Genomic DNA, 19,144 nt, shown 5'->3' with positions numbered 1-19,144 from the left:
GTTATTATAATAGTTGTTCTTGTTAACAACAAATAGGCAGTTTGGTATAATACTGGGAATTTTTCTTGCAGAGTTTGGTGTGTTTGTGGATGCATATGGTCGCAGGAGTAGAACTGAAGATATCAAATGGAGCCGTCTGCCTCTCTCATTTGGTTAGTGTAAATCAAAATTTTAATTTCAAAATGTCTTTTTTTTTATCATCTTTCATTGGTCAATGCATGGTTTGGAGATATGATTTTAAGTGTATTTTTGGTATTTCAGCCTATAGAGAACCCTACCTGTTTGTGACCTACTTCAACTCTCTGGACGTTATTGAAATTCAGGGTCATGCTGCTCTGGGGTAAGAATGCCTTCTGCTCTTTTGTCAGTACCAGTGCATCAGTTAGAGTTCACACCAATTAATTTTTTTCCAGGAAACATCATCAATTTATGGGTATTTACTGAATGTCATTGTATATTATAGTGTAGGGGTGGCCAATCCGTGGCTCCAGAGCCTCATGTGGCTCTTTAGGCCGCCTGCAGGGGCTCCCCGGGGCTGAGACATAAAAAATGATATGCATATTTTTACATTAAAATGTTCATTTATCAATGGTGTAGACCAAAAGCTATTTGTATTCCTCAATTGTAAAATTGTATAGCCTTTTTACAGCATATTAAAAAAGTTTTGACATTTATGTGCTTCATAGCTTACGAAAGTCTCCGGCCCGGCGCCTTAACCTTTAAGTTTTGAGTTCCCTGAGATAGACTAGTTTTCAAAATCATATTTATAAATGCTCAATATGACTATTAATAATGTTGGTAGGCTAATTTAGACTTATTAGGATGTTTAATTTTCATTTTAGGCTCAATAAAAGGTTTGCGGCTCCATTCCGCGATTTTCTCTTTTTTTTTTGGCCAACAGTGGCTCTTTAGTTAGTAAAGGTTGCCCCCCCTGTTATAGTGATTGAACTGTTAATTTTCCATTAATGCCAGAGCTCAGTAAATACCTGTAACAAGATCAATCCATTCTGTTTTTTTAAAGGATACGGTGTCTTCTCTCTCTCTCTCCAGGCCTCACTCATATGCACACCTGGATATCCCAAACCCACGCTACCTTGGCCCAGCCATCTCCTCTGGTGCCATCTACCTGGCCTCCTCCTACCAGAACAAACTGCGGGTCATTTGCTGCAAGGGCAACCTGGTCCAGAGCCAAGAGGGTGTCGGTGACCTGCAGCGAAACGGCTCCGGACGCAGGTGAGGACACTGTTTATTAAACCTATTTCAGGGCTCTATTCCAAAAAGCAGGTTTAACAAACTCTGAGCCGAACCCCGAACCCTGAGACGGAAAACTCTGAGTAGGTTGAACTTGATGTAAAACGTCATCATCAATTGAGCAGATATAGAGATTTTAATGCATGTATATGTAGACTTTGCACATTTATCTTTAAAAAAGAGCTTGAGTCAGAGCGCAGAAAAGTGTCAATAAGTATACACAATAAGGTTTTATTCAGTGTTCAATAATTCATTGTTTACCAGACCTATATTTCCCTAAATCATGATGAAGTGGTGGGTTTGACTGTGTATAAGGCTATTTAAAATAATTTTAAAAATGTGTTAATTTTACTTTACAGGGACAAAACACAGGGGCCATTAATTAAAGGTAGAATATAAAAAATATATAGACCAGTGTTTCCCACAGACCAGATAGCAATTATTTTTTTACCGACACCGGTAAAGTCCTAAATTCTTTAAATATATCACTTTATTGACATTTCAAACATTTCTAGGCGAGAAAGTAGCCATTTAGATCCCCAGTGCGTCGTTAACTTGTCTAAATACCAGCTGTTTACACTTTTGTTCGGAGGAATTCGGTGCTACTCAAGCTAGCCGTCGTGAGCAACGCACTTCCGGTTACATTCACAAAAATAAAACGCCCGTTGCCCTTTATAACGATAGAATTTGTGCTTTTACTTTGAAAACAGGAAGCGTCCCGTTAACGGCATTTGCACAACCATTCAATATGCCTTAACGTTACCGGAGAGTCTTGACAGCTCTGAGATCAGCCCGGTTCATTGTAAAACATTTATTTATTTATTGATGTGAATGCGGTGTTTTCTGTGCGTAGGCTAACGTTACAGACGTTACAGTTTTTTTAATGTCCTAGAGAGGGAAACAAAACAGAATAATTTTGTGGCGGTCGGTCTCCATTATGTGGGGGTGCGCCACAGAATGGTCTATGTGTGGGCAACACTGTAGACGTAGAGACATGATTGTAAGCTCACCCTCCAGTAATAATGTTTTTGGTGATTTGCACTTGAGGTAAATCTGCATTAGATTTTAAAAATCTTCTTTGTAACCTGATGCAGCCAGATGGTTTGTTACACAGAACCATCTGAGAAGCCATCATTTGAAATTTTTTGGGAAAGGGCAAACACTTTCAAGTGAATCCTGGCAGGCAATTGGATGAACCATCTGTCCATCACCGTCACACACTGTTCACACTAAAGTTGGTCAGGAGAAGAGGTTAGGTTACCTCTCTTTCTGGAACTGAAAACACTGCTTCCCTCATTACGGGATTAACTCACTCAGAGATTTCTCTAAACCTGCTTTCTGTAATACACCAGTGGTCACACTTACTGTCTCTACCCTCCCATTTTCTAACACCAGTTTCTCTTTTAGGTATTAGTTTAGTCACTTTTTTTATCCACAGTTGTCCTTTTTTCTTCTTTACTGTCTTTAAAATCTCCACATATTTTGAGCTGTAACAAATGTCTTAAGGTCGATACATACAGTACAATTTTATTGAGTCATGATCGGAGGCTGGATATTAAGAGTAAGTAGATGTGTCGGTAGCCAATAGTATCCTCCAGATCCTGAAAGTTCAATCAAACGCCTCGTCATACTCATAATCATGTGAGTCAATTTTTATTTGTGTTTTGATCACATTTGGCTTTTGAGAACTTTGGCTTCCTTTATTAATAATAAAAGTCTTCTAGACTTTTGTTATATCTCAAAGTCAATAAAAATTCAAATTTTAGCTTCTGCACCAAAATGTATATATTTACACTTTAGTCTACATTTTCTAGTTTCTGTATTAGTACTGTATGTGGGGGATTAATCTAATGTGGCAAATACATATATTTAATGCACAAATACATTAAAATAAATTAATGAATACATTAACAGAATGCACAAAAAAAATTGCAACCCCTTAACTGAATATTCACTCTGCATTTTATTGACCAATTAGGAATTTGGAATATCTCATCAAGGTTTGATTGATACCTGCATTATTTGCATATTAATGAATAAATGCTTTTAGTGCCTTCATTTGTCTTTTGAAGGGAAATAAAACAGATGACCATTTAGAGGAAATTGCTACTGAGTGGTAATTTGTTCTGAAGGAATAATACATCCTGTATCTGAAAAGTAATTTTATCTGTTCAATTATTAATTTCTCAATTTATCTGAGCATCTTACTAACATTATTTATTCATTTATTTCTTTGGTGAGCTATTTCACTGGTGTTGTTGAAGGATCAATGGGACTAACTGGCTGGGCACATGTTAGCATCCACAGGTGGTGATGGTGAAACTGGTTATAAAACAGTAGAGTAACACCTTCCTTTGCTCTTTACAGGAGGAAGAGTTCGTTTTTTATCTGTAACAAATCCTGAGAGATGTCTTTTTGAATTAAAATTGCTTTTTAAAATGCCTCTTGACAAATGTAGAATGAAGAAAATTGGTAAATAAAGACTGACTAAATTCTGACTGAGACTGGTCCATTACAATTAAAATTTTAGTGTGGATTTTGAAAACTGGAGTTTCTCATTTGGAAAACTGTCAGTTATTGACATGAGCTTCATTATGAGTCCATCATCCTCACCATATCTGTGGGCTGACCTGACGGTGCCAAGTAGAGCCCATGATCCGAGACACAAAATACCTTTTGCTGTGACCAATGCCTCCTGCCCGTCTGTGTGCCTTGGTTCCTCCCTAACAGCCCCAACAAGCGTGGGCCTCCTTCCTACAACGAGCACATCTCTAAGAGGCTGGCAGCCAATCCCCTCGCTCACGGAGATCCTGGCACACCTCACCGCTACCGAGAGGCTCGCACAGAGTTTCGACGGGACAAGTCCCCGAGCCGCCCACTGGAGAGAGAGAAGTCTCCTGGCAGGATGCTGGAGAGTCGCATCGTGGGGTCTCCAGGCAGGGCCATGGCTGATCCCCGGTTAGAGCGATCCCCGGGCAGGGCCATGGCAGACCCTCGGATGGACCGCTCTCCTGGCCGGATGATGGATGTTCGTAGGGAGAGGTCCCCTGGACGATTCGAAGAGCGCCAAAGGCTTCATACTGGCTCTGGTCGCACGCCCATAAACCCTGTTAACAAGGTTTGTCAGTCATTTTGTTGTCTGAGGCCCCGTTCACACGAGGACGCTCGCGGGTGAAAACGTCAAAATATTTTATCGGAAGTGCCTTTCGTTTAGACGGTGACGGCGTTTTGGGGGTAGCGTGTCGTCTCCACTGACAAGACACAAAACTCTGATCTGATCTGCTCACGTCACGTATGTGTTTACGTCACATACATTGTAGTGGCTAATGTTGGCTAGCAGGTATTCCTGGCTTACACGTGTCCAAAAACTGTTGTCCTTAAAAATCCACTCGAAGTCCAGGTGATGTTAGAAAAAGGATAGAAATTTATTCCACAAGTGTCACTCAAATTCCACAAACTTGGTTTTCTAAACAATACCGGACAGGACACGGTAAAAAACCGTGTGTCTCCACTGCTAGCCTAGAGTTCACTACTCAGGTCAATGACCTCACTTTCTAGCGTCTGAGGTTGCTGGCTCTTAAAGCTACAGTACCACCAGCATTAAACATAAATGAAATAGTCTGATCTAGACAGAAAAGATTAACAAATAGTCATATTCAATTAAACTCAAACATCATTAATTATTCGACCAATATATATAAATTCAGATCCATCCAAAGTTACAAATTACAAAATAAATTGCACAAGAAAAATAAGAAATCAGCAATCAGTTCTCGCCTCATACATATCCGGCCCCTAATTGTTCTCTAAACTTAGAAACAATTACAAACAACATGAATCAAAATAACCCTGGGGCAATAAAGTCTTAATAACAATCCAGAGTCGTGTCTTCTTTCTTCTGACTTAAGAAGTCTCTGGTACTTACTGAAGGAGTCTAGTCTTTACCTCTGTCTCATACTGCTTCGAGGAGCAGACAGACCTTGGTGATGGGTCTGACTAGTTCACTGGTCTTAGTCTTCAGACGAACCCGGCGAACAAGTCCATGTTCATCTGGCAATGCTTCAATGACTTTGCCAATGACCCATGAGTTTCTTGGTGCAGTCTCATCCACCAGCAAAACAATATCCCCTGGGACAAAGTTACGTGACACCCGTGACCACTTCTGGCGCATCTGGAGCTCAGGCAGATATTCCCTCACCCAACGCTTCCAAAAAAGGTCCACCATATATTGGGTCTGCCTCCATCTTCGACGTGCATAGAGGTCCTCTGCCTTGAAAAGTCCTGGAGGTAGAGATGGCTTGGTCCTCAGTAGTAGGAGGTGATTTGGGCTGAGTGCCTCTAAGTCGTTGGGGTCACTGGAAGGGGTAGTAATGGGTCGCCCATTAATGATGGCCTCAGCTTCGCACAGAAACGTCTGGAGGCTTTCCTCATCCAGATTCTGAGTCCTCAGAGTAGCATTGAGGATTTTCCTGATGGACCTGATTAAACGCTCCCATACTCCTCCATGGTGAGAGGCTGCTGGGGGATTAAACATCCATTTTATGCCTCGTTGAAGCAATGTGTCCTCTATTTTGGAGGTGTTCCACTCTTGAATGGCCTTTTTGAGCTCTCGCTCTGCCCCAACAAAATTGGTCCCGTTGTCAGAACGCAGCTCCACAACTTGTCCTCTTCGTGCGATAAACCGGCGAAGAGCGTTAATGAAGGAGTCTGTGTCTAGGGACGCTGCCACCTCTAAGTGGACCGCCCGAACGGCTAAACAGGTGAAGATAACACCGTATCTCTTCACAGTAACTCTTCCTCGTTTCGCTTCAAAAGGACCAAAGTAGTCTACTCCGGTTCTAGTGAAGGGCGGTTCGTCAGGTAAGACTCTGTTTCGTGGCAGGTCTGCCATTTGTTGCTGTCCAGTGACACCATGTAGCCGCCGACACACAAGACACTTGGACAGGACCCTTCTTATTGCTGCACTGACGTTCGGGATCCAATATTTTAGACGCAGCTTGGATAGGACATGGTTGCGTCCACTGTGACCTACTTCCTTGTGGACCTCTTGAAGGATGAGCTCTGACACCCGTAGGTCTTTAGCCAAGATAGCAGGATGCTTGGATTCTTCTGGCATGGCTGCACGGTTGAGCCTGCCCCCAACTCTCAGAATACCGTCTTGAAGAACCGGGTTTAGCTTGTATATGTGGCTACTCCTTTTGACAGGTTCACCCTTCTTTAAGGAGGTGATTTCTTCTTGGAACCTTTTCGTCTGACAGTGGCGTATGACCTCCAGTTCAGCCTCTTTCAGATCATCGACCGTGAGGGTTACTTTGTTGAGGCTTGTCTTGTAATTCACCATAAACTTATGCAACTGCCGTATTTGTTCGTCCTTATCTGTGTTAGACAGTGCAATAGCAATCCTTTGTTCCTTTCTCTTCTTAGCCAAGCAGAGCAAAGTGTTCCTCACCTTAAGAATCCATGCTACTGCCTTCTTAAGGCGCATCCATGAGGAGTAGTACTCAATGAGCGTCTGCATTGCATCAACCGTTTCTCCTACTGCAAGAGCATTTGTGGTGACGTTCTTCTTGATCTCTGGATCAGCAGCGTTGAGATCTGTCAGATGATCAGGGTTCTCTGGCCAGTTGTCAGACGACTGGGTGAGAAAGACAGGTCCCGAGATCCAGACTTGATTTTGCAAGAAAGAATTCACCTTCTGTCCTCTTGATGCATAGTCAGCAGGGTTTGAATGTGTGCTGACATGCCTCCATTGAGATCCTGTTGACACCTTCCGAATTTCCGCCACCCTATTGGCTACGAATGTGCGGAATCTTGTCATTTCGTTGTTGATATATTTGAGCACAGCCGTGCTGTCTGTCCAAAATATGGAGTCCGCAAGTTGTAGCTCCAGTTCCTTCCTAATTAGTCCATCCATGCGCGCTGCCATAGTCGCCGCTGTCAATTCCAGGCGCGGGATGGTAGTGGGCTTGAGTGGGGCGACTCTAGCCTTTCCCATGACGAACGTGCTATGGACTTGGCCTTTGCTGTTCTGCTGGACGAGGTAGGTAACTGTGCCGTAGCCCTCTTCACTCGCATCACAAAAATGATGCAACTGAGCATATGTGACCTCTCCAAAGTGGGCTGGCTTGAAACATCGATCAACTCCAAAGTCAGTGAGCAACTGCAGGTCTTTGATCCATTCAAACCACTGCTGTGCAAGATGATCTGGAATCATGTCATCCCAGCTGAGCTTTAGCCTACAGAGCTCTTGCAAGATCTTTTTTGCAGGCAGAACCACCGGAGCTAAGAATCCCAAAGGATCGTAGACAGAACTCACCAAGGAGAGGACGTTTCTTCTGGTGGGAGGTTTATCTTGGATGACAATCCGGAACTTGAATTGGTCGGACTCAACACACCATTGTACTCCCAATGCTCTTTCCATGGGGAGTGAATCTTGATCCAGATCGAGATCCTTTACTTCCTTTGCCATTTCCTTCTCGGGTATAGCTGCCAGTACCACCCGACTGTTGCTAACCCATTTTGTTAGCTTGAAGCCCCCTTTCTGGCAAATGGCTTTCAGATCACGACAGAGCGACACCGCCTCTTCTTCGGAGCTGACTGACCTAAGGCAGTCATCAACGTAGAAGTTGTGCAACACTGTGCTGATTACTGAAGGATCAAACAGGTCCCTGTTGTCTTCAGCGCAACGTCTGAGGGCGTAGCTCGCACAACTCGGTGATGAAGTAGCACCAAATAGGTGCACGACCATCCTGTATTCCACCAGTGGTTGGTTCAGGTCTCCACCAGGCCACCACAGAAACCGAAGGAGGTCCGCGTCTTCTGGTGGAACCCTTACCTGGTGGAACATGGCCTCCACATCAGCCATAGTAGCCACAGGTTCTTGCCGGAATCTGGTGAGAACTCCAATTAAGGAACTAGTGAGGTCTGGTCCCTGGAGAAGTTCCTCATTCAACGTGACTCCCCGATAAGAAGCACCACAATCGTACACAACACGCAGCTTGTGTTTTTTAGGATGGTACACTCCATGGTGTGGAATGTACCAAACCTTTCCATCCTTACGATCCAGCTCTTGGTCGGCAACTTTCATTGCAAAACCTTTGGTGATCATATCATTCATAAAAGCAACATACTCCTCACAGAACGAATGGTTCTTGAGAAGTTTCCTCTTCAAATTTAAGGCCCGTTGTTCTGCTACAACACGATTGTTTGGCATTTGAAGGTCCTTCTTCTTCAGTGGTAGACCAATACAGTAATGCCCCTCTACCAACCTGGCAGACTGTGAAACACTGTCCATGAATTGGAGGTCTTCTTGGGACATCTCCAGCTGTTCTTGGTTACTTTCAGGAAAGTCGTATTTAAACTGTTGGTTCCACAGCTCATCCAGTTTAGCCACTGATATTCTGTTGGATGTGATGTATTTTCCATCTCCAGTAGGCTCACAGTTGTTGTCTCTCAATGGTCCATTCACGGTCCACCCAAGGATAGTTCTCACAGCGTAAGGTCCATTGTCAACACTTCTGATGACCTCTTCTGGTTCCATTGCCTTTGGCACATTGGTCCCAATCAGCAGACCTATTTCTGCGTTGATGTGGGGGATTCTCACTTGCTCCAGATGGGGCCATCTGTCCACGTCTTCCTGTTGTGGAATGTTCCTTTTGTTAGCTGGAATGGTCCTTTGAGAGAAAACTTCCTGTAGTTCTATAAAGTTGCAACTCTCTAGGCCACACACTTCCAAACCTGTTACAACATGGCTGCGAACAGTCTTTTGTTCTCCCATGGTTGTTAGGAGAATGTCAATCTTCTTTCCAGTAAGGTTGAGCTCATTCATAAGCTCTTCGGTGCAAAAGGAGGCCGTACTGCCTGGATCCAAGAAGGCATACGACGTTACCACCTTGTCGCCTTTCTTTGCTTTTACTTGTACCGGAACAATGGCAAGGATACTGTCTGTGTCCCCGGCCCCAGTATCAGAACATGCATTGTTTGCTTTGTCCACAAACCCACTGATCACAGACTGCTTCTCACCGTCATCTGATGGCTCTCCCCTAGGTGCAACTTTGTCTTTGCTTTTTATGTGCAACACAGTGGGATGAAGCAATGAGCAGGCCTCACAGTGTAATTTCTCCTCACAGGAATTGCTCATGTGCCCCTGCTTCAAGCAACTGAAGCACAGTCCTTTGCCACGGAGAAAGTCTATCTTCTCTTTGTGAAGCGATTTCCTCAGCCTCTTACATTGCGCCATGCTGTGTTCACCCTGACAAAAAATACAGGGCTTGGTGAAAGCGCTGCTAGAGCTAGTAGGACTCTTTGGCTTTGGCTTTAACTCTGTGCTAACACCTGTTTGGTTACTCGTTGGTGTTGCAGACGTAGTAAAGGTCGTCCTGTGACTCTTCCTCTCTGTTGTGAAGTTTACTGAGGACTTAACTTGTCCTTTGTTGCTGTCTTTTATGTCTCCAAACAAAGGGTGTAGTGCAACCTTAGCCTGCATGTTAATAAACTTGACGAGATCCTTAAACTTGGGTCTTCTCGCAGTTTGCTCCTGGATGTCAAAGGCAACACTCCTCCACCTTTCTCTGAATTTGTAAGGAAGCTTGTTAACAATGGCGCGCATGTTGGCGACATTATCCAACTCCTCCATGTAATCCAAGTCTGACATTGCGTTGTTACAGCTGGTAAGGAAGAGAGCCAGTGCGTTGAGACCTTCGCTGTCGTCTGCCTTGATTGCGGGCCAGTTTAGAGCTTTGTCTATGTATGCCACAGAGATCCTATATTCGTTTCCGAAATGTTCCTTTAGGAGTTTCTTTGCTTTGTGATAACCCTTATCTGGATCCATGTGTAAGCAACTCCGAATCAACTCTCTCGGCTGTCCGTTGGTGTATTGCTCCATGAAGTACAATCGATCCTTGCTGCTCTCTGTTTTACCTTCAACACCATGCTCGAACGCTCTGATAAAGAGTCTATATTCCAACGGATCTCCCCTAAAGACGGGAATGTTTTGTGGTGGTAGAGTAGAAAGTTTTTGTTGCTTGATCAGTAATTCTGTAATGTCCCTTTGACGTCGTCTTGCAGTGGGCAAAGCACCTGCTACACTTTCACTAGAACTGCTGATGAAAGACGAATCATCTTCTTCTTCGTCACTCGTAGCTGATGAAATCAACTGTGCAGCTTTGAAGAGTGATGGTGACTTGTGTTTATGTCTTGTATTTCCATGATGCTCAGCAGTCACGTCATGGCCGGTTACAGACTCTCTATGACGGTCCTTTGTCATAGCCGGATACTCCAATGGCTTAGATTGTTCATCTTCCTTTTTTAGAGCATCAGTTTCTTCAAACTTCTTCAAAATCTTAAGTTTAGCGTCTGAAGCAGCCAAAGCCGTCTGAAGCTCGAGGTCTTCTTTCTCAGCCTTCAGCTTTACTTCTTGCCTCTCCAAGGCTTCCTTCTTTTTCAGTGCTGCTGCCTTGGCCAAAAGCGCAGCCCTTTCCAGTTCTGCTTTCAAGCGTGCCGAAGAGGCAGAAGAACGACCGGAGCTTGCCTTAGACCTTTTGGACTTTTTTGAAGATGCCTCTGATATGCTATCACATGGTTTAATGTCTTCGTTAGCTTCTCTTGCTTCCTCCATACGTACATGGACATCTGCTATCCAGCCATCAATGTCATCACTGAAGCTCTTGAATGAATCAGATTTTGGTTTGAACCACTTCTCTTGATCACTGTTCATTTCTTCCTCTGAGGTAACTTGCAGAAACAACTCTTTAACAGAAATGTTCAGCTCCTGAAACTCTCTGAAGAGCTTATTAAACTCAACAACCAACCTGGTCTTGATCAACTCTAAATTTCCATCATCATCCATCAAATGACGCATCTCATTCTTTTTTGTTGTAAGCTGGGTCAGTACAGCTTTCCTTGACCGTATTTTCTTCTGTAATGCTTCTTCCATAGCTTTGAGTGTAGGCTTCACTGATCGTTTTTTCAATGTGGCTGAATTGTCCTCCTCCATTATTCATAAGACAAGACTAGCCCTTTCCACTTGCTAGCTGCTGTTAGCTTAATACAACAAAGCGTTCCAATGTCTTTCAAAGCACTCACAAAGGATAGCCGTCCTCGGATCGTTAGCGCACCGTCCGTGAGTCGTTAGCGAGTCGGCGGCGCTAATTAGCATAATAATGCTCTTCGTCCACACATCCGTTTTTTCCAAACAGCAGCTGCACTTACTTGAGAGCTTGCAGAGAGCCTTTTCCTTTCCGTTCCAAAATCCACGAACTCCAAACTCTTGGTCCACAGGCAAATCCACAAGGAGACGGTTTTTTACTAATGTAGTGGCTAATGTTGGCTAGCAGGTATTCCTGGCTTACACGTGTCCAAAAACTGTTGTCCTTAAAAATCCACTCGAAGTCCAGGTGATGTTAGAAAAAGGATAGAAATTTATTCCACAAGTGTCACTCAAATTCCACAAACTTGGTTTTCTAAACAATACCGGACAGGACACGGTAAAAAACCGTGTGTCTCCACTGCTAGCCTAGAGTTCACTACTCAGGTCAATGACCTCACTTTCTAGCGTCTGAGGTTGCTGGCTCTTAAAGCTACAGTACCACCAGCATTAAACATAAATGAAATAGTCTGATCTAGACAGAAAAGATTAACAAATAGTCATATTCAATTAAACTCAAACATCATTAATTATTCGACCAATATATATAAATTCAGATCCATCCAAAGTTACAAATTACAAAATAAATTGCACAAGAAAAATAAGAAATCAGCAATCAGTTCTCGCCTCATACATACATGCTCCAGTACAGGAAAATAAACAAATGTGGGATTATTTCCATGGTGGGACCTTCAAGCTGCTCTGGCAGCTCTAATAAACTTACAAGAGTCTTTCCACCAAATGTACAGGATATGTACAGATAGTATTAGTGAACAGAGAAGGATCTGGAATTACCTCTATCACATTTTGGATGCACCAATTGGTGAAAGGCGAGCCAGACGGCTGTAAACGAGACCTGGGAGATCTAGTGATGGTGGAGAACTTTGTGGAAGGAGTAGCTGATGAAAATGTGTGGCGTGAAAACTTCTGCATGCCCAAAGATGCTCTTATGGCTTTAAGTGATGCCGCCTGGCTGCATACAATCCAATTTCACACACTTTTGCGTCACCGTATGCAGCAGATTTCCTCCCGAAAATGCTCGTCTAAACGAGGAATAAAAAGTGAAGACGCGACACCACTTTTGCGTCTTCTGTTCAGACCGTCCTCGTGTGAACGGGGCCTTATTAACTGCTCCAGAGTTGCTATATGGGTCAGTGACAAATAAGGGTTGGCAAGATGTCAAATGGGGTAATCATGAAAAAATGATAAATATTAAATTATTCATCCACCGACATTGTATTTAAGTGGACTTATACATATAATTACTTAATTTTAAAAAACATCAAATTAAATTTGTTTGTTTTTTAGTATTTCTACATTTACACATTTTGTCAATATTGAGCAGAACATATTCTAAATACAACCATTTTTTTCAAACGTTTTGACAACTTAGGTAAAAATTTGTTATATACCATAGTGTTGCAATATAAACGTGGATTGTATTTTTTCTCATTTTTGTTCACATTTATTTCCTTGTATATAATCAGATTTTTATGGAGAAAAAATTACTGGTTACACCAACCGACACTGCGTTAGATCATGTCATTGACCCATATGCACTTGATTTACAACTGTTACTACCTATTTACAATGATAAATAGACTTGTTTATAGGCGTCAGTCCACCACTTTGATCAAAACTGAAATATTCCAGCAACTATCTGTAACTGTTCCCTAGAGTAGTAGTTCTCAACCTTTTTGAGTCGCAACCCCCAATTTAACATGCATGTTGTCCGCGACCACCGCTCACTGGACAGAATGTCACGCGCACAGATCAGATCACCCAAAAAAGAAACAAAATTACCAAAAAAAAGGAAACAAAATGACCCAAAAAAGACTCAAAATGACCACAAAATGACCAAAAGACACAAAATGACCAGAAAAGACACAAAATTACCAAAAAAGACTCAAAATGACCCAAAAAAAGACCCAAAATGACTAAAAAAAGACAAAAAATGACTTTAAAAAAACCCAAAATGACCAAAAAAGGAAACAAAATGACCAAAAAAAGACACAAAATGACTTAAAAAAGACACAAAATGACACAAAATTACTTTTTTAAAAAAAAGACACAAAATAACCAAAAAAAGACACAAAATGACAAAAAAATTTGTGTTCAAAATGATTTGGCGACCCCCAGAAATCATCTCGTGACCCCAATTGGGGTCCCGACCCCAAGGTTGAGAACAGCTGCCCTAGAAGATAAATTATAATGACTTAGTGGGAATCAACTTAATAACAAACGGGCAGTCTTTGCATGTGTATGTGTAAACCTGACTTTATGTTTTTGACTTTATTGTGCAGGTATGGGACCAATCATCTGTTTGAAGCAGAGCCACATACCCAGCACAGACAGAATGCATCTATGGAAAGGAAACGGAGGCAGCAGAGAACCAGTGAGAATGTCACCAATTCATGATGAAACACTGCCACACATCAGTTTTGCCTGACATCTAAGCTGAGAAACCCACAGAGGAAAACCATCATAGTCGTCAGAACAGAAAGAGAGAGAGAGAACAAGAGAAATAAATAGATGTCAAATAGAATCAGGTTATTTTTCTCAATGAGCTGACCCGAGTCAATAAAGGTCAACAAAATGCCATATTTAACAACTTTTCGAGCAGGGTTTTTTGCAGTGTATTTGAGTATGCACTCTCTACTCTGAGAAGGGATTAGTAATTTGATGAGATTTCTTCTACAAAAGTAAAATCTAGGATATGAGTTCTCCACTTTAGACCTGACTCGTTGGGTTTTGACAGTAGTGACTACAATAGATAAGCACAGCCGTAGCAGTTATATCTCAAAGTCAATGATTTAATATCAACAAAGTCGGTCACTAGTGAAAATGGCAGAGGTTCACTCATAATAAATAACTACACCTGGCTCCTTTCCACACTCAGTTCTGTTCACAGTAGCCAGAGATCGGGGCAGGAGAGTACATTTGTGGCTCCAGCCCTGCGCTGACATGTCAACACACAATCATTTTCAGCTGATTACAATCATTCTCTGCTAATCTTGTCTTCTGTCGAGACTTTTGTTAGTTGCGGTGACAGGACTTGGCTGGAGCACAAACTAATTTGGATAAATAAAATTTTCAGAAACCGAACCCTCTCCGCCCTGTAGAACCACACACTCCACATGATTGTCTGCCCTCGGATCGGTCGACACTAAAACTGCACTACCCACAATCCCCCAGCAGGACTTTCTAATCGTTCAGAACGCTATCTGACTGTAAATAGACAAGACATAATTTTATATATATTGAGAAGGAATTTCAAGGCTGGATAAGCCATGTCTATTTTTGTTAAAGAAAAAAGTGATTACGTGTCCTCTTGAATGTCTAATGAGTATTCTTTTAATATGTCCAAAACATCCTTTATCAAGTGAGTGATTGTATTTGGATCCAACTCGTGTATGCACTTCCATCTGTCAAAGGCAAAACCTCAGTGCTGAACTATATGACAGGAGGGAAAAAAAGATCATGTTTGAAGCTTACAACATAGTACTTGAGCATTTCTTTTTGTACGATGTCCCTTATATTGTATATAACCCAAAATTGTTCAAGGTGAAGATGAAAATAATATTTGTTTTTTCCTGATTCGTAAATGGCATGGATATGTATATCTGAAATGAAACGGAGTGTTGTCTTCTGCTTCTGCCTCATTTGGGTTATTTTTTTTATTCCATGATTTAACAACGAAGCACGTGAATAACATCTCCTTTCTTTTAACTATTACCTATTTGCACAGTAAATTCATCCAAGTATAAATACTTAAATCTCTTCTTTATTAAGGCACGCTTGGCAAGTTAAACAGCCAGTCCAACCTTGAGAGAAACTAAAATCCGTCCTAATGTATTTTGGCTTTTTTTGTCAAACTGCTTACATTTGACCAAGTTGATTTTATTACTGTATATCATCATTTGATCTATGAAAATAGAATATTTTCTGGTTTTAAAAAAAATGTTGATCATGCACAGATAAGATGCCACACTTTAACTTGCCCAGTGTGTCTGTCAACAGTTAACAGGCCGCTCAATAGGAAGATGTTTTTTTTTTTTCTAGTTTCTGGATCCTGCTGAAACCCCTGAGAGGCAAGTGAGAGAGAAAAAATTCTGGTCATTCATTAAAAAAAAATGGCAGATGGTTTATTTATTAGGGACCTAGCACTAATGGTGCGAGGACCCTATTGAAATTGGTCCGTCTATTTTTATTATTTTTCCGGGTAATCAATCGCCTTTTTGGGGCCTTTCTCATATTCAAAAACTCACCATTTTTGGAATATACGTCAATGATTCAACGTGATTTGAAATGAATACCAGACCATTCATTAGTTAACAGTTGAATAGATGTGCAGTGGAGGAAAATCTTATGACTTGTGGGCTCTCTTTCAATATTCCCATTTTCTGGTGATTCCATTGAACGCTCAAGAATCCACAGACCACTGGTTGAGAGCCCCTGACATAGAAAATGAACCCCTAGATTTTTATATCCTCACTTGCCTTTCAGGACCTGCATAACTACAGTTCTTTTCAGATGTGAAACTCTTCCTGAATGTATTTAAGCCAAGAAGATGGAACTGATTCATTGGTCACATATGTTCAACAAAAAGCACCCAATGCTACAGATTGCACAAGTTTTCCACTGGTCTCTACAGGACTCAAGACAAAAGGGTTTCCCCATCCTGCTGTATTTTATTTTTATATGTTCTTTTTAATTTGTATTTCTTTTCACATGATCCCGACTCATAATGCCGTAACGCTGGATATGATATTGATGTCTGCTAACAAATGTTTTATTAGCGTTCCCTGTAGAGATTTTGTCACAGAATATTAAATATTATAACCATTGTCTTTCACTTCTACTTGGCCTCCTTATCTTGTGCTTGTGTGCCTGTGAGTGGGTCCTATAATATGTAGTAATTATAAACTGCAGATACAGAGGTCCTTAATAATTCACTCTACAAAGGGAGGAAAGAGAAAACTGGTCACACTTAAAGCCCTGAAGCACTTATGCTCTCTGCTCGCCACTCGCACTTGAGTCAGCCTGTAAAATGACCATTTGTCCACGTCCATTGTGTTGGGAGGTTATTCTATTTATAGGTGTCTGATCCCGGCACTCAGCCAATGCGACAATGGCCTGCCATTCCAGTCCCAGTAGCTGCAGCTCGAATCAGAAACTAAGAAGAGCTGAAGGGTGGGGGGTAAGTTTTCAACAATAGCATCTGCAACAATTCCTCTTCTAATCCTGACCTCCTTGTGCACGCCGCGCTGCGAGATGATACCAGTGACATCTGCTGTTAGTTCATCACCAGCATTTTGTTTGACAGTGAGTGGACCGAGAGCAGTGAAGCTTTCAGCGCCTGTCCTTAAATATAGATCACATCACCTCCTCACCCCGGCCCATTCAGCTCATTCTCACAGACTGTCACTTTTCTTGACCTGGGAGCCACAAGTGATTCAGGACGACGTGTTAATGGGGCAGCAGCACATTGTAAGACCGTGTTCAGTGTCAGCACTGTCTCACTTGAGTATGTTGCACCTACTGCTGTTGACGACGCTGAGCTTAGTTTCACAAGCTCTTTAAAGCAAACGGCAGGGTCATGTGAAAAGTAGATGCACTGCAAAAAAAGAAAAGTTGGGTGAACTCAAAATTTCAAGGCAACAAACTTCGATAAAATTTTAAGTTGGACAATTAAACTAAATATATTAAGTTTTGTTTTTGAGTTTGCTCAACTCTGAATTTCTCTGGCACGATTGTAACGCCGCTATGAATGTCAGCTAATGTTGTGACCACAATTTTGAGTTAGCATTGATACACTAATGGCTACTCTTGTAGCTGTAACAAGCAGCGCCGCTAGCATCAGTTAGCCACTACCTTTTGCTAATGACCAAATTTCACAACAAAGAAATAAGAGTTAGCAGAACTATTGTCCCTTGTTTTGAACCCCAACTTAAAGATATAAGTAACAACAACTCACCAACTTGTTTTTGAGCAGACAACTGGCTTCCTTTGTTGTGCTAACTTACATTATTGCCCTAAATGTCAGTAATTTATATTTCCAAGTTAAACCAACTTAAATCACTGTTTTAGCCCAAAAAATACAAGTTGGCTTTTTTGCAGTGTGGAAGACATCCTTTGATGCAGCTCCTTCATTTCTCCCTCTTATTCTGTTTAATTGACAGAATGGTACAGGTACATTTCCTGTAAAAGGGAGTCATATAATAGGTGTACTGTGCCACACTGTACTGTGGAGCATGTGAGATATTTGTCGAAGAATGGCAGTAACACAATCCTGACAGGTCAATAAATTACACTTAAGTAACTGGTGATTTCTAGACTTTGACGAATGAAGATGAAATTATTAGCACGCACGCCAGATTAACAGATAAAAAGTTGGTAAAGATTTTGTTGGTATAAGTAGGTCAGTTCAAGCTCAAATTTCCAGTTATTGAATAAAACCCCTTAGACAGCTCAGGTTTTCAAAAACTTTGTGGGTCAAATCTGGGTCAATTGTTTTAAGAATTTTTTAGGATATAATTAGGGACCGAGCACTAACGGTGCGAGGACCCTATTGAAATTGGTCCGTCTATTTTTTTTTTTTTTTTTCCTAAAAGTAAATCGCCTTTTTGGGGGCTTTATCATATTCAAAAAATCACCATTTTTGGAATATACATAAATCTCTGGTGAAATTTACGTATTCTAGTGGTCCGGGGAATGGGCGTAGCAAAATGACTCAACAGCGCCCCCTTGAAAGTCAAGAAAATTCCGCCCCTCACACAGGAATGTCGTAGAGACACGAAATTTGGTACATAAATGTAACATGGGAAGACGCACCAAAAAGTCTCAAGAACCCATACCCTAAAACGTACAGGAAGTCGGCCATCTTGGATCGAAAATGGCATGGCGGCAAAATATGGCGTCTCGCCATCTAACACCAGACTGGATAACTTGACCATACATTGTCCAATCTGTCCCAAATTTCAAACATGTGCTAAGGCTCCAGCCTGGAACACACCCATGTGTCAATATTGACACACAGTCATAGCGCCCCCTGCTGGCAACAGCAAGCAACATGTTTTACCCCTACCCCAAGCACAGTGGAGGCCACTGACATGGCCTCCACTGACATGGCCTCCCCCGACGGCTCCACTCGTTTCCTATTTTTCTTCTGTATCCATTCATCCAATCCAAGGACCTTTTTAAGAGTAGAGGTTTCTGAGCACATTTCTTACTGACTAAATAAACTTCCCTCCTGCAGCCTTTATAAAAATGTAAAAAAAATTATAATGTATTCCACCTACATCATTACAGTTCTCATTTTCTAAGATATATTTAAGCATTAGGTGGGGGTAGAGGTAAAAACCAATCATTGGAACTCAAAAACTTAGGTTATAACATTACTACAAATTAAAAGCCAGATTTAATAGATATGTCTTTAAAAATGTCCTTTTGAGATGAAGACAGAACTGGATCGACCAATTTAAATTCCACTTTGTATGATCAGAGATATCAGTTTTAAAATACTCAATTTTCAGATGGAGTCTAATCAGATTCACAACCGTTTTTAAAAGATGCTGTGGGGAATATCTTGAAGGTCACACTAAGCTGAAAGAAAAACTGATTTCTGCATATTTAAAACTCTTGTGACTGGCTCAACCCGAATGGTAACAACACAATTTTTCTTATCGTTGAGGTAATGTAAAAAAGCAGACTGCAGACTTGATATCACATTAAAGGAGTTTCTATAGT

The 19,144-nt window shown here is 41.6% G+C and overlaps 1 protein-coding gene across 1 annotated transcript in view; it reads left to right on the top strand.

Moving 5' to 3' along the window:
* The window catches only part of cita (citron rho-interacting serine/threonine kinase a), a 58,797-nt gene extending 44,645 nt beyond the window's left edge, over positions 1-14,152 (top strand). The window contains exons 46-50 of the mRNA XM_059328962.1: positions 72-152; positions 262-340; positions 1,051-1,233; positions 3,982-4,369; positions 13,699-14,152. Of these exons, the coding sequence (XP_059184945.1) occupies positions 72-152; positions 262-340; positions 1,051-1,233; positions 3,982-4,369; positions 13,699-13,722 (755 nt within the window). The 3' untranslated portion in view covers positions 13,723-14,152. The remainder of the gene's footprint in view (positions 1-71; positions 153-261; positions 341-1,050; positions 1,234-3,981; positions 4,370-13,698) is intronic.
* The last annotated feature ends 4,992 nt before the right edge of the window (positions 14,153-19,144 follow it).

The sequence above is a fragment of the Centropristis striata genome, chromosome 3, assembly GCF_030273125.1.
Source record: "Centropristis striata isolate RG_2023a ecotype Rhode Island chromosome 3, C.striata_1.0, whole genome shotgun sequence".
Taxonomy (NCBI): Eukaryota; Metazoa; Chordata; class Actinopteri; order Perciformes; family Serranidae; genus Centropristis; species Centropristis striata.
The sequence above is the reverse complement of the archived record's forward strand: the minus strand, read 5'-3'. Positions and strand labels throughout refer to the sequence as shown.